This window comes from Balaenoptera borealis (assembly GCF_965194805.1).
Source record: "Balaenoptera borealis genome assembly, chromosome: 16".
NCBI classification, from domain to species: Eukaryota; Metazoa; Chordata; class Mammalia; order Artiodactyla; family Balaenopteridae; genus Balaenoptera; species Balaenoptera borealis.
In genome coordinates this window covers 26,132,438-26,151,560 of record NC_138872.1, presented here as the reverse complement: position 1 = coordinate 26,151,560, position 19,123 = coordinate 26,132,438, and the positions used below count along the sequence as shown (strand labels likewise).

The window sequence follows — 19,123 nt, the reverse complement described above, 5'->3', positions numbered from 1 at the left end:
GTGTCTCATGGCCTTGCTTCTCCCCAGGCAAACCTTGACGTGGGAGGAGGACAGCAGAAACCCCAAGTCGATGTGCAGGATTCCAGAACAGAGGGGTTCTGTGCCCACATTCCCTTCCAGAACCAGGAGAGGTGGCAGGACCCCAGGGAGAGAAAGTTAACTGGAAGTTCTCAGTAGTTCCAGGCAGATGGGCTGCGGCAGTCCCCCTGGGTCCTGCCTGAGACCCAAGGAATCGAGACACAGAACAATCCTGGGTGTCCAGCAAGGGTGTCCAGTAAAAAGTAAATGCTAAATTCGAAGGGGCCTTTTGGACGGGAGGGAAGCACAGCATCTTGGCATCAAGGGGTCAGATGGCATATGGCTGTTTCTATATTTCCAGTCAAAACAGGGACAGGGCAGCCTTCTTCAGATGCCTTGGCACAAATAAAGCCCCTGGAACAGAAATAAAATCCCAAGGGGAAATGGGGAAGTTTTTGTTACTCAGCAAAATGGCATTTGAAACGCTGAACTATACATACATTAGAAAAAAAATATGTAGGGGAGTTCCCTGGTGGCCTAGTGGTTAGGACTCAGAGCTTTCACTGCAGAGGCCCAGGTTAGATCCCTGGTTGGGGAACCATCCCACGTGCTGCATGGCATGGAGCAGCCAAAATACAAAAAAATAAATAAGTAAATAAATAAATAAATGAAGGGATTATGTATTTAAAAAAAAAATGTAGGGACTTCCCTGGCAGTCCAATGGTTAAGACTTTGCCTTCCAATGCAGGGGGTGCGGGTTTGATCCCTGGTTGGGGAGCTAAGATCCCACGGGCCTCGCTGACAAGAAAACAAAACATAAAACAGGAGCAATATTGTAACAAATTCAATAAAGACTTTAGAAAATTGTCCACATCAAAAAAAAATCTTCAAAAAAAAAAATGTAGACACATGAGTTTATGAACTGAAGTTCATACCCCGTCCCCAGACATTATCCCCCGCAGCCTTGTGAGGTAGATATTATCCTCCCGTTTTACAGATGAGGAAACTGAAGTTCAAAGGTTTGGAGGGACTTGCCCAGGGTCACAGGACTTGAACCAGGGCAATATGCGCCCACATCCATCCCCTTTCTGCAGTAACACAAATGCAGCCTCCTAGCTTCAACCCAGCAGCTGTTAGCTGTCCAGTAACAAACTTGAATCCATTCTTTGGCTTATCTGCTTCCGTTTCCCCGAAAAATAGTAGCAACCTGACACAAACCACAAGAGTTGTACCAAGATAACAAAAAGGGGACCCCTTTGAGGATGACTGACAACATACAAGCTGTGGGAAGAGTCTGGTGAGTGCTTGAATGGATGATTGAGTTCAAGGCCATGGCCCAGCCCCTTGGAGGCATCGGCCAGACTCTCACAGGAAGTGGGAGCAGCTCCAGTGAAGGTCTGACATGAGGGGAAGGCAGCGTGGCTCACTGATTACAGGGGCATCAGACACAGGGGAGAATTCTGACTCCACTCACTCGCTGTGTATCCCTGGGAAGTAATCACCTTCTCTGAACCTTAGTCTCCTTATCTGACATTTGAGGTTCAACAATAACAACCACTCATGACAAAGATGAAGTTCAAGTATGGAAAGCACCTGGCACATAGTAGGTAGTCCATAAATATGCATTTCGCCCTTCTCTCTCCGCTTTTGCTTATAATGTGTTTGGTTCTGCAAGACAAGAGCTGCTCTCACTGGACTAGGGCTTGGACCTCCCTGTCCCTCATTTTTTCATCTGTAAAATAGACTCCAAAGGCCCAAGTGGTGGTAACAAATGCCTCATTACTTCATTTGGGGAAGGGAAGAAGAAAGGGTAAGGGTAGAGGCCAGGATGTCACACAGTCCCTCAGGCCTGGGAAACTGGAAAGCATTTTCCAGGTTATAAAAGTGGGAGGCATGACATTCACAGACATGGAGGTGCAAAACGGTCAGAGCGTGCCCAAGGCATCCTCATCTCTCAGCCCAGTGATTAAGGGAAAGGACTAGAGTGTGAATGCCTGGGCCCCATGGCCACTGTGAGACTCTGGACGTGTCACCTCACACTCCAAGCCTCCGTTTCCCGCTTGTAGAATGGACGTACTCATTCCCATCCCACACAGGGTTGTGAGGATTTGTGAGGGGCTGGAGGTGAAAAACGATGCCGCGCCTGGCATTCAGCAAGAGCTTGACAAGTATTAGCTGTTGACACTGTTTTTATTGTTATTATTATCCAGTGGGTTGAGTCCTAATGACACTGACCAGGGTTTTTGGCCTTCCTTAATCAATAGAAATTGACTAGAGTCCAGACAAGAAATTCAGGCAAGGCTTTATGGGGGCCCCTTCTGCCGCAGGGGGGAGTGAAAACTAGTAACAGGTTCCCTTGCTCACCCCCCGAGGCAGGGCGAGCTGGTTCCTTCTACAGGGTGAGGGTAGGGGTGTGTCCAGGGGTCAGGCTAGAGGGGTGGCTTACGTAGTTTGCCCACCCCTTTGGTGGTGTTGAGTTCAGGGGGCATGCGCAGTACTCTGTTTTGGCTCCTGGCTCTTCAGAAGTGGCAGATGGGTTTTAGGTCTTTTTGTATCTTGTTGTCCATAATTTGCCCCAACTGCCCATGCACGCGGTTATGTTTAGTCCCTTATAGTTTCTTTGTATTTTGTTGCTTGAGGAGACATTTGTCCAGGTACAAGCACTGCAGCAAAGAGTCCCAGGTCCCAGGCCCCAGCCTGTCTCACTGACTCTGCCCCATCCTCTCTGTGTCCTTGGGCACCTGTCCCCGCTGGGCCTCAGTTTTCTCCTCTGCAAAGGAGGGACAGCAACCCCTCCCTCCAGGGTTCTGTGAGGATGTGTAGCCCCCAGCATGTGACTGTCATGCAATTAGGATTCAGAAGCCAGGACACCCCTGCCCTGGAACTGAGGGGTGTCCCAGATGTAGGGAAATCAGAGACAGTTTGACTCTTTTTTGACATTTTGGGAGCAGGAGCCCTCCAACTGGAGAAGAATAATTGGACCAGGAATGGAAAAGGCCTGGATATGAGATTGAGGTCCCTTCCTGGGCTCCGTGAGCTGCCTCTCCCAGTGTTTCCAAATGTGATCTTCAGGCCACCTCAGAGCGTGGGTCCCCAGCCTCAGCCCCACACGTGAAACCATGAAGTCTTGAGTAACATCCCCATCTCAAGTTTTCCTCTGTTTAACTTGTCAATCACACGGCTTAACTGTCCCACCTACTAATGTGATTGGCAATTATTTACTTTGGAGAGCAATTATTACTTTGGTGTCTTACTTTGAAAGACACCACCAGATTGCAGAATTCTGAGTTATCTAGAAACCCATCATTCAACTGCTTGTTTCCGGATTCCCACACTATAAAAGAGGCTGTCTCCTCAGTAGTAGCCAGCAGGGAAGAGGAGACCAAGACATCTGCTGGGACGTCTGAGAAGCCAGGTGAGATCTGCCCATTCCATCCCCCCGCCCCTCCACTGCCTGAGTGTGGAGGACTCAGCCCAAAGCCTGGCTCAGAGGAAACGTGTTAGTTATTGCTATTCACTCCCTGGTGTGCAGGGGCAGGGGCAGGCGGTGGATGGGTTCCTCTCTTGTGTTCGTGCCACAAGGGACCTGTCATTCTTTCCACAGATACTGAATGAGAAGATGTTTCAAACTGGGGGCCTTGTTGTCTTCTATGGGCTGCTGGCCCAGACCACGGTCCTGCTGGAAGCCCTGCCCTTGCCCCTGGACCAGGCACTGCCCTTGCCTATGATTCCGTCCCTGGCCTCGAGTCCCACAGATCTTGCTGGAAGCTTGACAAGTGGTAAGTGAGAGTCTGTGACAACCTCCTTCAGGGGTGTGTGTGTATGTCTGTGTTAGTGTGTGTGTGTGTGTGTGTGTGTGTGTGTGTGTGTGTGTGTGTGTGTGGTTGGTTGGGAAGAGAGATAAAAGAGGGCAAGGACTGAGGACCCATAATTGATCTGACCCCCAAGGACCCCATACCCATTTCCAGGTCTCAGCAATGGCCTGCTCTCTGGGGATCTATTGGACATTCTCGAAAACCTTCCGCTCTTGGACATCCAGAAGACTGGAGGGAACACTCCCAGAGGCCTGCTGGGGGGCCTGCTTGGGAAAGCGACCTTACTGACTCCTCTCCTGAACAACATCGTTGAGTGAGTAGCCCTAAAATAGGGCCTTGGACCCCACCAGAGAACCCCCGTTGGAGATCTGACAGCCCCAGGCAGTGGCCCTGAGGAGGGGGGGGTGGTCTGAACATGAGGCCAGGACTCAGGCTGAGACCTTCCTCGTGGTCTGGCAGGGAACACCAGCCCTCTTGAACTAGCAATTGCCCCCAGTCCTAAAGCGCATCCTGCGTCCCCAGCATCATCTATAATCCTCACCATAGTCCTCTGAGGTCAATTTAATAATCCCTAGTTTACAGATGGAAAAACCGAGGCACAGAAAGGTGCCTGTGATCACACCACAGGAGTGATGCAGAGTGAGGCTTCTAACTCTAATTGACTCAAGTCCAAAGGCAAGGTCTTTTCCACTATATTATAGTAATTTTGTTCTCCTCACCTGTGAAATCCCTTAGAAAACTGTGGCCTTTGATGTAAGCAAGAAAGTGTAAGCTACTCTCCTCAATGACATCATCATGTGATGTCCGTGGAACAATCCAAGATGAACAACCCAGGAGCCACCTGAGAGCTCTCTAAGCAAGAGGCAATAGTAGAAAGCTTGGTGCCAGTGAGCTGGCAAAGCCTAGATCCTTCATAGGACTGGGTCAAAGCTTTTCCCATGATTCCTACCCACCCAGGTGCTTGCCCCTGACTAGAAGACAGATAGATAGCCTTGAGTTTGATTTTTATATTCACCATGTACTTGCTGGGTGACCTGGGGCAAGGCACTCAGTCTCTCTGGGCTTGGTTTCTTCATCCGTAAAACGAAGATTATGGTACCCACAGAGAAAAACTGTTGGGAGGACTGAGAAGATGTAGATCACCTGGCTCAGTGGCTGGCTCAGAGAAGAGACTTACTTACTTCCACCCTCTCTCCGTTTTCCCGGACTTCCTGCTTCTCCATCTCCGTGATAAACATTGTTGATTGACCTGCTATTGAAGAACTTGGCAGGATGAGTGATTCCTACCATAAATGTTTGCGAAGGACTTACTCCAATTGCCCAGACATCATCCACTTAGCCTCTTACCCATCCATCCATCCATTTGTCCATCTTACCCATCCATCCATCCGTTTGTCCATCTTACCCATCCATCCATCCATTTGTCCATCTTACCCATCCATCCATCCATTTGTCCATCTTACCCATCCATCCATCCATTTGTCCATCTTACCCATCCATCCATCCATTTGTCCATCTTACCCATCCATCCATCCATTTGTCCATCTTACCCATCCATCCATCCATTTGTCCATCTTACCCATCCATCCATCCATTTGTCCATCTTACCCATCCATCCATCCATTTGTCCATCTTACCCATCCATCCATCCATTTGTCCATCTTACCCATCCATCCATCCATTTGTCCATCTTACCCATCCATCCATCCGTTTGTCCATCCTCCCTCCATCTAACCACTTACTCTCCCATGCATCCACCCACATATCCATCTACCCCCCTGCTCATCAGTCTACAAAGTCAACCAATACAGAGTAGGCCCTTTCTCTGTAAGGCTCTGAGCTGGCATACAGGACGAAAATATAACCCAGACACAGTCTCTATCCTGGAATACCTTATAGACTTGAGATGAGGAGAGGGCCATGTGTGTGTCCGGATCTGACCCAGGGCAGAGTTTGGGAAAAACTGATGTGAGACTCGAAACCCATGTGGCTTTTGCTGCAAGACTCCCCTCCTATCTCCTCCATCCCACCTCATGGGTAGCTCCCACTCTGGGATGGGTAAGGTGGAGTTAGGTGTGGTTTCTAGGTTTAGAACTAGAGGAGTTAATGTTTCTCCCTCCAATGTTGCTCCCTGGGCAGTATGAAGATCACTGATCCGCAGCTGCTGGAACCTGTCCTCCTGCAGAGCCCTGATGGCCAACGTCACTATGTCACCATCCCTCTGGACATGGTCCTTAATGTGAAAGTGTGAGTGGGTCCCAAGGGGGAATGGGAGGATGGCTCACCAGAGGAGACCCTGATGACCTTGGGTAGTCAAAAAGAAAAAAGGTGTTGGAGTCTGTCTAACAGACCTGAGCCTCCAACTTCAGCTCATTTGCTCCCATGCTGAGTGACCTTGAGTCACTTGGGAAACTCATTTAACCTCTGTGAGCCTTGGTTTCCCCTACTGGGAAATGAGATGAGTACAGCTGTGGGCAAGATGGCTGGCATTTCTGTCAAGGAGAAAAGCCTCCTCTGCCTTGGGATGTGGTGGGACCAGCTGCAACAGACTGTCTTCTCTGCAGGCCCTTGGTCGGAAGTCCATTGAAGCTGGCTATGAAGCTAAACATCACTGCAGAACTCTTAGCTGTGAAAGATGAACAGGAGAAGTTCCACCTCATCCATTGCAACTGCACTTTCTCCTCTGGCAGCCTGCAAATCTCCCTGCTTGATGGGTGAGGCCAGAGGGGTGGCTACTCCTGTCCAGAAACAATAGGATGGGATGATGGATGGATGGTTGGGAAGATAGAACAAAGGGAGAATGGATGAGTGGGAGGGTGGAAGGGTGAGAAGATGGATAGGTGGAAGGATGGATGGATGGATGGATGAATAGGTAAATGGTCACTTATCCCTTCTTAGGCCAGGCTGACCAATTCTATGCTGGATTAGGCAACAAGAAATCTGAGTTCAAGCCCCATCTACCTGAGGGGTGTGGCAAGAGATGGAGGGCTTCCCGTGTGAACTTGAACAGTGCTTCCCCAACTTGAGTCTCAGCTTTCTCAGATAACTGCAATATGGAGCTACTTTGGCATTATTGACAGATGCTCTAAAATAATAGATGTGGACATGCTTTGTGCCAGTAAAGGGTAAAATAGCTATGGAGCTTACCTGGGTTACTATTTCAGTTCCTGCTGCGAGGGAGAGGTAGGCAGGTATAATATACAGGAGTCGTCCCTATCATGGCTCACGTTTACTGGACACATGTGTTGTGCATCACATGTATCATCTCATTGAGTCCTCATGACAACTACATACTAAGCACCGTTCATTCAGTTATGGATTTTACAAAGCCTTATTGAACACCTACTGTGTCCTGGAACTATGGGTTTATTCTACACGTACCTAGTGTGTGCGCTGCTGTACAGTGTATCACTCCCTTTGGATGTGCCCCTTGTTGTGGATGCACGTGGGTGTGGATGCACGAGGCCAGGTTCCATGACTCAGGGCTGAGACTGCAGTGGGCACATACCAGTGCTTCTCCGTTCCAGCCTCAGGCCCCTGCATGGCCCGTGGCTTTTCTCTTTCAGATTGGGCGCCCTCCCCAGTGAAAGCCTGATTGACAGCATCACTGGGATCTTGAATAATGTCCTTCCTGGGCTGGTGCAGGGCAAGGTAAGTGAGTACAAGTCGGGGCTCCTGATCTTTGGCTCTTAGAGCTTCTCAGGCTAAAAGAAGCCCCTGGGGTGAGCTTTTCTGAGCCTCTCAGTTTGATAAGTAAATTCCATCCATCAGTCTATCTGTCCATTGATCCATGTGTCCATGTTTCTTCTTTTCATCCTTCAAAATGTATTGATTGGTTTCTGCTCTGGGCCAGGCCCTGTGTGTGTCCACACTACAGCTGAAACAGATGGGCTCCTGCCCCAAGAAGTTCCCAGGCCACTCCCACTATGGCTGCAGACCAGACCCACCCAGCCTATGCTTCGGTGCCTCCTATAACCAGAAACTCACCCCTCCCAGAGTAGTCCACACTATTCAGAAGCAGATGCCAGATCACAGAGTGAACAGTTCACTGCATGATTGGGCACCTCACCCATGCCTTCAGTTTCTCCTTCTACCCACTGTGGATGTGTGAACATTCATCTGTGGGACTGCTTCGAATCAGACACTCTCAGATACAGAAAAATGATAGAAAATCTCCCCAGAGAATGCATACTGGGGATGCTGTTGCTGCCAGGGTCTCCCTAAGGTGCCACTTTGCCTAACTCTCCTCTCTGCCCCTGGGTCAGGTGTGCCCTCTGCTCAGTGAGGCTCTCGGTCACTTGGACACCACTCTAGTAAACTCCACTGTCAGTAAGTACCTGCTTCCAAGCCCTCTCTCCCCACTGCAGGAGCAGGGATTTCCCCCAGGGACCTCTGTCCCTGCACACGTGGGACAGCTAGGTCCCTCCAGCCTCAACTCTCCCCACTTCAGATTTCTTCTTTGCCTTGAATTATCCAGATCATGTTGAGGCATAGACTCTATCTCCCCCCATCAGCCCTGACACTGAGAACAGCTGGGCTGGTTGGTGGAGGCGGTACGGTCCCCTCCAAGCCCTGCCTGAGCATGGTTGGATCTCAGAGTTCCCATTCCCTAGTCCCAGGCCTCCAGGGGACTGTGAAAGTCCCTGGGCTCCTTCACTCTGGTCTGTGGTTATTGTTTCTTCATTTTCCAGACTCACCGATCTACGGGCTGGAATCAAGGTCTAAGCCTTCCAGGAAGGGACCTGGCCTCTGCTGAGCTGAGTGAGTATTGCAACCCACTCTGCAGGATTTGGGAGCTGGCTTTTCTTCTCCTAGTGGGGGCAGCAGGGGGCTTGGGACAGTGACATCCAAAGAGAGAGACAAACAGCCACATAGACATACACCAAGATGCACAGAGACGTCCACAGAAATGCTGACAGAGGTGGAGAGACACAGGCGGCACCGCAACACAGCTACCAAGAGAAACACACATGGTCGTGGATACGTGCACACACACACACACAAATGCCCGGACACACACATGGTCACTCAGACAGACACACAGAGGCACACGCTCTCATGTCAGCACACGCACACATGTACACACACATGCAAACGCGCCACGCACAAATGGACACACAGACACACACTCAAGCACATGCACAAGGAGCTCCCTGACCCCGGGCCTGGGCTCCCCTGGTGGCTGAGACAAGGTCACCCCAGCCTCAGGGTCTCAGCCTCCTCCCCACCCTCTGGAGGGCGGGTTTGATGATGGGCCAATACCAGCAAGACTCAGGGACTTCGAGGCTCCATTCCGGCTGGGGTCTTCTCCCAACAGAACCATTTCCTGCTGCTCGATCCACCCCCTGCGCAGCACCCGAGGGCTCACAGAAGGCTGGCCCGTGTCCTGGACCATGACACGGCCATGTTTGGAAACCAGAGCAGCCTTCTCTCCAAGGAAACTGCTCCCCCTTCTTTCCCACCAGGCATGTGTCACATTCCATGTTCATCACCAAATAAAACTGTCCTTTCTCTGCACCAGGTGCCTTCTCATTCTTCACCATCACTGGAGGGCTCATAGGTGGGAAAGTGCCCTGGCCTGAGTGGTTGGAGCTGTAGAACAGAGTTTGGACCTTACATTGGAAATCTTAATGGTCTTAGGCAGGACGGGAAGATGTTCAGATGGGTGTGGATTTCAGAGGGACTGCTCTGGGGTTCTTAGGATGGGTGGACAGAGTGTTGGGTAGATGTAACATTCCAGGCAAAAGTGATGATACACAAGATACCACGCAAGAAGTGAAAATGGCAGATTAGAGGGATGTCCAGGAGGCGGACCTGGAAGGGTGGAGGTGAGGGAGCAGGTGAGGCTCCCGTCCGTGTCTCAGGTGGGGAATCCCAAAGGTAACTGGAAATATGGGGGGACGAGTTGATCTCAGCAGGAATATTATGCCTTTAGCTGTGGCCCTGCTACGTGAAAGTGCCTGGGGGACCACGAGGGAGACGTCCAGGAGGCTGATAGATACACGTCCTCTACCATCTCTCTTTTGCCTACTTGCATCCAGTCATACTGGCCTCTTCTCTGCTCTCTCAGCAAGAGGATGATGAAGATGACAAGGAGGAAGTGTAGGAGGAAGGACAAACTGGTCCAAAATGTTCATTGCTGAAAGGCTTGGGAAAGATAAGCACAGAGAAGGGTCATGGGAGTTGCATATGAAAAGATTATTGATGCTCTGGGTGAGAGTCATATTTTTAGAGGAAGAAACCTGATTTTAAGGAACTGAGAAGAGAATGGGATGTAAGGAAGTTGAGACTGTGAACACAGGTAAGATTTATGAAAAATTGGTTGCAAGAAGGAAGAAGAAGGGCTACCAAGGCTGGGGGACGTTGTCCCCTCAAATAAAAAATAAATATGCTTTCACTGTTTGAGGTCCTTAGAGGATCAGCCCCACCCTTTCACTCCACAGCTGAGGCCTTGAGTTGTATGTGAATGACTTGCACAAGGTCACAGAGTAACAAAAAGGCAAATCAAGGACGGAAACATCTTAGACATTGAGAGACCCCACTGACCTTGTGAGAATGAACAGATTCAGGCTGGTGGTTCTCAACTCCTGCCAAACACCTGCCATCGTGTCCGGACCCACCACTATCCCCACTTGCTATTGCCACCAACCAACATGGTGTCAGGGGAGGACAGTCCTGGGGTTCAGAACTGCAAGAAGACTTATTGTAGGAAACCAGCGCGTCTTCTGGTGAGGGTTTACGAGGGGAAACATCTTCCACACTCACAGAAGTAGAAGATCTTTGAGCTCAGGATGAGTAGTTAAACTCTGTAAGCAGCTGAATGATTGTTATGACTGTGAAAGACCTGAAATACAGAAAGGACCTTCCAGACTGGAAACCAGCAATCAGGACCTGACTTGGAGAGAACCCAGGCATTAACTACCTTCATGTCCTCTCTGGGCAAGCATTAGGTCAGGACTGAGAGTCCCCCAGGGCTGAGGCCCCAAGGATCAAGGTGGATAAAGACGGGCACATACACACACCTGGGACTATAGCACTGGTCCTGCTGCCCTCTGACCATGGCACCAAACTGCATTCCTGCCTGGACACACACCCACTGTCCATCTCTGGATACTATTTTCTTCCTACTGCTCCCTGGACCTCTTCCTATAGCCCACTGATGGGTCCTTCCCTCCCCTAACAATTCCAATTCCTAATTAACCAGTCTAAGATTCCCCTGGATACAAGTGACCTGGTTAATCAGAACACATTTATGACTTATAATAGGACATTTTCACATTTTAAAAGCTCTTCAGAAGGATGTCAGTGGCAATGGCAGATTAAAGACCTCCAAAAATTCTCTCCTACATAAAAGCAAACAGAAAAACGGCGAAAATTGTCCGAAACAATTTTTTCAGAACTCTGGAAATTAACCAAAGGCTTGCAGCAATCCAGGGCCGGGGTTGGGGGGGTGTTTATTCAATAAAAAATGGCTGAATCTTGGTCAGAACAGCAAGCTTTGTGACATTTTAGCTTACACATCTCCCACTTTCCAGCTCCACAGTAGACTTGAAAACCAAAAGCCCATAATCTTGGTGAAAACCAGTAGCCTGGCAGCCACAGAAGGCCGGCAGAAGGGGATTGATTAGAACAACTTCAAAGCCTCATTCCCGGAGAAGTGTCATTGTTTGACCGGTCTGTTAGTTCCCTGGAGGACCCCGTTCTCAAGGCTGTCTTTACTTGACCTGACTCAGCGTTCAGCCAGTCAGTATGAATCATCTTTTCCCCAAGGACATTTGTCAAAATAGTACACAGGCCTTAAGACTGGGTCCCCAGGAGTCTTTAACTCTCAAGCTAGTCCACATTCAAGTCTTCAGGAACTTGTCATAACGACCTTTTAAATGTTCCTGCCAGTCACGGGCTCCAGCAGCCTCTGCTTCAGGTAAGATGATCTTGACTATAATTCTATGTGTTTATCTCTCTCTCCAGATTTCAGGATGGCAGTTTGCCCTATGCCCTCAATTCTCTGATGGATCTAAGCATTGATTTTCAGTTCATTGAGCCCTTTTCTTGTTGTGAGGATGGGAGTGACAACTTCCAAGCTCTGTACACGTGAGAGCTGAAGTTAGAAGTCTGAGTTTGCCATAGTTTTCACCAGTTAGTTCCGTTTAGCTAGAGGATGGGCCCCCAGAGTCCCCCATACTGCCATCCTGAAAGTGAGACTTCTTTGGAAGTTGTTAACCATTATTTCTTCAAATTTATTTTCTGCAACCACTCCTTTTCTCCTTTCATTCTAGGACTCTGATGACATGAATGAAGCTTTTTTGTTAGAGTCTCTCTGGTCACTGAGGCTCTCTTCATTTCTTTCAACCTTTTTTCTTCCTCTTATTCAGATTGGATAACTTCTATTGATTTGCCTTCAAGTTAATTGACTATTTCCTCTTTCATCTCCACTGTGTTGCTGAACCTATCCGCTGAATTTTTTATTTCAGTTACTTTTATTTTTACACTCTAAGATTTCCATTTAGTTCTTTTTTGTAGCTTCCATCTCTCTTTTGAGACCTTTCTCTTTCCATTCGTTTCAAAAGTGTTAGTCCTTAATTCTTGGAACATGTTTATAATATCTGCTTTAATGCCATTGTTTGTTAATTTCAGTGTCTGGATCGTCTCAGAGTTGATGTCTCTGAGTTGTCTGTTCACTTGAGAATTTGTCAGACTTTCCTAGTTAATTGTATTTCAAATAATTTTGGGCTGCATACTTTTTAATACTATGTTATGAGACTCTGGGTCTTATTTAAATCCTATGGAGAATATTGGGGGGGGGGGTGTTTGTTTTAGCATGCAATTGACCCAATTAGAATCTAACCCAGTTAAGTTCAGTTTCCAAACTACCTCCTGTGGGCTGTGTTTTTAAACAAGGGATTTCCTCCACTGTCTTTCTCTCATAAGGGTCCCTCTTCCTAGTCCTTGGATCAGAAAGAGAGGACTTCTCTTGGAGCTCTTTCTGTTCACACCCGTACATAGTTCCATGATTCAGACTGTCTTTGGGTCCAGCCTGAAAGATATAAGTGGGATAAAAACCCAGGAAACTCAACTACGGATCATTCATTCTTTAAGTTATGACTTCCTTCCCCAATCCACCATTTATGTTTCAGAATTCTCAGAGAGCCACTTCATTCACTATGTCCCGGGGGTTCATTTCATTCCATAGGAAGGACAGTGTGGAGTATACTTACCCCATCTATTTCAGCTCTCCAATCTGCAAAACCAAATGGCTTATGACACATGATGGTGGACTACCAGAAATTTAACCAGGCACTCTCATAGATGTACTATCTTTATTAGAACAGTTGAATGCAGCCTCTGGTACTTGGTATGTAGCTATTTATCTGGAAAATGTGTTCTTTTCGATACTCGTCAGATAACGAGTCCAGAAGCAGTTTGCATTCACTTGGGATGGACAGTGGCACACATTCAGCCTTGCCCCTGCTCTGAGTCACAAAATAGTCAGAGGGGTCCTCTCATGTTCATGTTCTAGTTACTGTTGCTGTATAACATTTCACCCCAAAATTGAGGAGCTTGAACAACAATACTCATTTCGTGGTGTTCCCTGGTTTCTGTGGGTCAGAAATTCAGGATGGCTCAGGGGGAAGCTCTGGTTCATAGCCTCTCCTGTGATTGCAGCTTTGCTTGTAATCGCTTATTTAATCCTCCACACAGCCCTCTGAGCTAGGTACCGTTATTATTGGCCTCCCTTTGCAGAGGCACAGAGAGGTTGAGTAAATTCCCTAAAGTCACCCAGCTGGGTGAGGTGGGGCTGGGGCAGGAGCTAGGCAGCCAGGCCCACAGGAAGAACATCAGAGGAGCTGTGACTCATTCCCCATCCCACACCCCACTCTGCCCCCCAGCACCAGCCCACAGCCCCCGCAGGCATTGAAAAGAGAGGCAGGAAGAATGACAAGAGCAGACCGATCGAGCCTGACTGTGGGACAGCCTCTGCTCTAAGCATTCTTTGTAGGTTAATTAAATTAATTAATCAATCCTCCCAGTAACCCTCAAGGCTTGCATTGTTACTGCCCCATTTCACAGATGCAAAGCCTGAGACACAGAGAGATGGGGTCACTTGCCCAAGGACGCACACCTGTAAGTGTGGAGGTGTCTGGCTCTAGTAGGCTCTATCTTGTCTCTGGATAAATTCACTCACAGTCCTCGCCCTTCGTCCCAGGCTCTGTGAGCCTGCCTTGTCCAGTGGCATTTCCTCTTGTAATTCTCCAGAGGCTGCTAAAGACTCCATAGGACACGTATGGCAAATATCAAAGATTTTCAATGAACTGGAGTTGATGCGCCAGGGGAATGAAGACTGCAGGTCTCACCACAACCATGAACACTCTGGACCACAAGGGGGCAGAAGCTCCATCCAGCCCAGGGTCCTGCCTAGCAGAGGTGTTCTCAGGAGGAAAGGGGGAAGGCGGGTCATCCACAAGGACCAGCCATTCAGGGCCACAATGTCAGCCTCAAATGTCAGCCAGTGGAAAGGAGGGAATGTGCTTGAGTTCTTGCCCTTGCACCATGCATCATGTCTCTGTTTGATCATTAATTTCCAACTTCAACAACTTGACTTGTTTTATCTCTCCCCGTCCTCCCCCACCGCCTAACTCACAAGGGCCTGGGTCTACTGTCTCTCAGACTTTTTCTTCTCTCCCAAATCTTCATCATAAAACTTCAGCAGTTTCTCTGCCACCTGCTTGTATTCTCTTTTCTATCCCCAACTCTCCATTTCATTCTTTTACTAATTACACTCAATGGTAACGTCTCAGAATTTGCTCACTTTTTAAAAATTGGAATCTCAATTTTATGGTATTAGTTAGGACAGAGCAAGGCTGTGCTACAGTAACAAAGGAGCCCTGAAACCTCAGTGGAGTAACACTATAAAGTTTGATTTTTCACTCCCACGTTCACTCCACACACCATTTTGGAGTGATACTGTCTGGAATGCACAACCTCTTCTGTCACCAAGACAGGGTAATGAGGGCTGGCAGATGGGCAGGACATCATTAAAAGCTGGGCCAAAAAGCGACATGCTTCACTTCTTTCACATTCCACTGGCTAGCCATTCTCTTCCCCTGAGCCCCAGTCTCCTCATCTGAAAAGGGGGGATAATCACAGAACCTGTCTGAGAGGGGTTTTGTGGGGATTAAGTCAGGTGATACATATAAAACACAAGAGTCAGGCTCAAGAAACAAGCTATTATTATCATTCATGCCAACTATTTCCTGGAATAGCATTTCAAGCAAATTATTTGAGCCTCATTTTATCATTGAAAAAAAAGGGGGGGAGGCATAATAGTACTACATTCAGCATTATTGTGAACACAAAATAATGTGTACAAGACCTGGCACGTAGTAAGTGCTTAAGAAATGTTGCTGCCCTGAGTTAGCTTCAAAATCTTTCTAGAAGGAATCATTGGTTCCAGGGAAGAGCAACCAGGATCTAGGAATTGGACACACAAGAGAGAATCAGCATCAAGGTCAGTCAGGGTTTGATCATCATAGAACCACTAGGAGTGGTGTGTATAATAAGGGATTTATTGTAGGGCTCCCTTATCCCTGCAACTCATGGAACTGTAGGAGCAAGTTGAATGGGCTCTGTTAAGTTGTTGTCTTTGCATCTGATGCTGGAGCCTGAAGTCAGCAGCGCAGGCAGACAGGAAGGGAAGATGGATGTGGAGTGGGGGAAGATCAAAGACAAACTGGAACCTGCTTCTGTGTCTCCCCACCTCCAAGGCTCCAAGTTCAAAGATGCAGGGATGCTGGGGAGAGTTCCTGCTCCTCCGGTGGATGATGTTGAGAGCCCAAGCACTTGATAAGGCAGTGGAGCAGAGCCAGAGACTGAGTGCTGGTCCAGACCCTGCCCCTACTTGCATGTGACCCTTAATGCAAAGTAACCAAGACCAGTCACAATCCCACAGCCCTCTTGAGCATTAACTGTGATGCAGCAGAGCAGAACTCACTGCATGGCATCCTCCTTTTTGGGACTCAGTCTTCTAAGCTGTGAAATGGGAGACTTTCAGCATTTGAGTCCTTGTTTCAGAAGAAAACTCTCTGCCCTGGAAGGGCACCATTTTATTTATGCTGCAGCTAAATACTTCTCCCCTTATATTAGTTATCTACTGCTGTGTAACAAGTTATCCCAAAACTTTGTGGCTCAAAACCATAAACATTTATTCTATCACAGTTTCTGTAGGTCAGAAATATAGAAAGAGCTGGGTGATTCTGGTTCAGGGTCTCCCATGTGGTTTCAGTTAAAATGTTTTCCAGGGCTGCATCTTCCGAAGGCTTGACCAGGGCTGGAGAATCTATTTCCAAGATGATTCACGCACATGGCTTTTGGCTGGAGGCCTCAGTTCCTTGCCACCCAGACTTCTCCATTGGGCTGCTTGAATGTCCTCTCAACATGGCAGCTGGCCTCCCCCAAAGCAAGTGATCCAAGAGAAGGAAAGAGGGAAGCTGCAGGACCTTTTATCACCTTGTCTTAAAAGTCACACATCATCACTTTCTGCCATATTCTCTTCATTAGAAGTGAGTCACTAAATCCACTCCACACCCAAGGGGAGAAGAATTAGTCCTGTCTCTTGAAGGGAGCATCAAAGAATTTGGTTGTGTTTTAAAACCACTATCCCCGTCTCCATTCCAGATATTCCCATGGACATTGCCCTCAATGACCAAAGGCTCAGAAGCATATTTTCCCAAGCAAACAAGCCTTTCCTCCTTAGATAAAATCTTTAGCCTCCCTAGAAGGTGGAAGTGGTTACAATCCAGTGTTTGGATTTTATATTATTGCTGTTGCAACTGTTTGTTTAATAGCAGTTTTTCCTTCCCACCACATTCAAATCAGACAAAAGTAGAAATACTCTGATTGAAGTGGAGATAAAGGGCACAGTTTCAACATTTCTGCCCATTGTCAGTGTCTTTGCCAGCAGTGATGGTACTTCCCCTGGTATGTGAGATGACTTGAGACAGAGCATGAAATCCCAAAGGAGAAACATTTTTGTTCTCTTTTTTATTCTTTTTCCCTTCCTCTGACCACAGGAAGAAGAAAGTCTCAGTTGGGAGCTGGTCTGTCTTTACTACTTTGCGTGATGCTGCTGCAATCCCTCTTGAGAGAGAGAGATCCTCCAATTGTTCTCACCACATTATCCCATAAAACTTAACATTTTTCTTTTTCGCTTGTATCTACTTTGTGGTTATCTTCTATTTCTGAAAGTTGATGCTGGGGCTTTTAACTGAAAATTGTGAAGTTTCCTATTACAATAGATTTTCTTTAAAAATAGGGAGACAATTGAAAGGAGAATATTAAGTAAGTCAAAGTAATGGTGGCTGGTTTGGGGCAGAAATCGTGGAGGTGATATGTGAATGATTGGAATCTGGGGACCCTGGGGGCCTGTCCTCTAATGGGGGACCCATCCTCTGATGCCTAGCCAGCCTGGCCGCTGGATACCCTGAAGCCACGTAAACCTCCAGGGCCCTAGCCTTGCACCAGCACTCTCGCATAGCCTTGTGACCACTAGAGAGAGCTGCTGCATGGCAACCAGCAGTCATCTTGAAGATTAATATTTATTTGGCAGTAATGGTGGGCCTAACACCTTGCTAAACTCTTTAAATGCAGGATCTTATTCAATCCTCACAGAGATAAGGACTCTAAGACTCAAGGTCATACAGCCTGTGAACAGCGGATTCAGGATTCAAATCCCAGAAGTCAAACTCTAGAGCCCAAGCTCTTTGCCAGAGGCTGCAAACTCACCATCCTCCAGCCAAATCTGGCACATTGTTTTTCCTTTATACTTTAAATTACTCCAAGTGTTGATTATTCTCCAATTGTGGACTGATTGTAAATGCAGTCACCTATTCCCACACCTCCATCCTACCAAATTGTCTTATGCTGTTAAATGCTTGGCTCCAAAAGTAGGGTTGCCTGATCTACCAATAAAAATACAGGACACCTAGCTGAGGTTGAATTTCAGATAAACAGTGAATATTTTTTGTGTAAGTATGTCCCAAATATTGCGTGAAACAAACTTAAACTAAAGTTATTCATCTTTTATCTGAAATCCAAATTTAACTGGGCTTCCTATATTTTTTTCTGGCAACTTTACCCTACTGGCATTTGTATTTATAACTCCTGCCCTGTACTGCATTCCCCCAGAGAGGGGAAAATTTATTGAGCATCTACTCTGTGCTAGTTTTGAGTGGAGCCCAGAGCAATCAAGGGCTCTGCAGCAGCTCCAGGCAGCAGTTCAAGCAACACTGTTGCTTGAGCCACATGATCAGGCAGACCCCATGGTACTAGAAGTATCTATGATGCCATGTAGAGTGTTTGACAAACCCCAATAAGGGAGTTACAGAGAAGACCCCTAGAGTTCTGAAGCAAAGTCATACCATCTTCAGCAGAGAACTGTACACCGCTAGAAAAAACAGCTCCTGACCTGTTACTGGGCCATCAAGTGACCATGAGGCCAGAACTTCCCATCATGCACTAGGCACTGTTATCCACCAAGTTGTAAGGTCAGGCAGGACCAAGAGCCATCCATCATCAGGTAGAAATAGTACATCTAGCTTGGCTCAAGCTCCAGCATAAGTAAGCTGCATGAATAGGTGGCCTAGACACCCACCTCCCTTGTCACCTATGTCACCTACTAGTGTTCCCCTACACTTCTCCCTTGGGTCACACCTATGGTCATGTGACCAGCTGATGGAGGAGAAAAAAACCTGAGCTTGGTCCATGAAGGGGTTGGTGTTAGCTGAAAACGGATGCTGTTCAGGGTTGACACTGAAAGACGGGAATGAGAGGGAACCCTCCCAGCAGGCAAAGCTTCAGGCAGCACACCTGGTCATCCACTTTGAGAAAAGAAAGAAATGGCCAGATATTTATAGTCTCGTGGGCTGAGGCAAATGGCTTAATAGTTTAAGCAGGAGCCTGGAAGAAATACAAATTTTTAAAATATTTATTTATTTTCTTTATTGTTATTTTTATTTTTTTTGGCTGCATCCGGTCTTAGTTGCGGCATGCAGGATCTTCGTTGAGGCATGCGGGATCTTTCATTGTGGCACAAGCACTTCAATGTGGCCTGCGGGTTTTCTTTCTCTAGTTGTGGCACATGGGCTCCAGAGCGCACAGGCTCTGTAGTTTGCAGCTCGCAGGCTCTCTGCGCAAGCTCAGTAGTTGTGGTGCACAGGCTTAGTTGCCCCGCGGCATGTGGGATCTTAGTTCCCCGACCAGGGATCGAACCCGCGTCCCCCGCATTTGAAGGCAGA

The 19,123-nt window shown here is 47.8% G+C and overlaps 1 protein-coding gene across 2 annotated transcripts; it reads left to right on the top strand.

Annotated features, from left to right (window-relative positions):
* The first annotated feature begins 3,324 nt into the window (after positions 1–3,324).
* Positions 3,325–9,350, top strand: BPIFA1 (BPI fold containing family A member 1). 2 transcript variants are annotated; one of them, XM_082362839.1, is made up of 9 exons: positions 3,325–3,433; positions 3,623–3,797; positions 3,987–4,146; positions 5,973–6,080; positions 6,398–6,547; positions 7,400–7,484; positions 8,099–8,162; positions 8,525–8,594; positions 9,151–9,350. In XM_082362839.1, the coding sequence occupies exons 2-8, from the start codon at positions 3,638–3,640 to the stop codon at positions 8,587–8,589; spliced, it is 792 nt and encodes a 263-aa protein (XP_082218965.1). In that variant the 5' UTR covers positions 3,325–3,433; positions 3,623–3,637; the 3' UTR covers positions 8,590–8,594; positions 9,151–9,350. The 2 variants fall into 2 exon arrangements, with proteins under 2 accessions (XP_082218965.1, XP_082218964.1); XM_082362838.1 differs by having other exon boundaries at positions 7,361–7,484.
* The last annotated feature ends 9,773 nt before the right edge of the window (positions 9,351–19,123 follow it).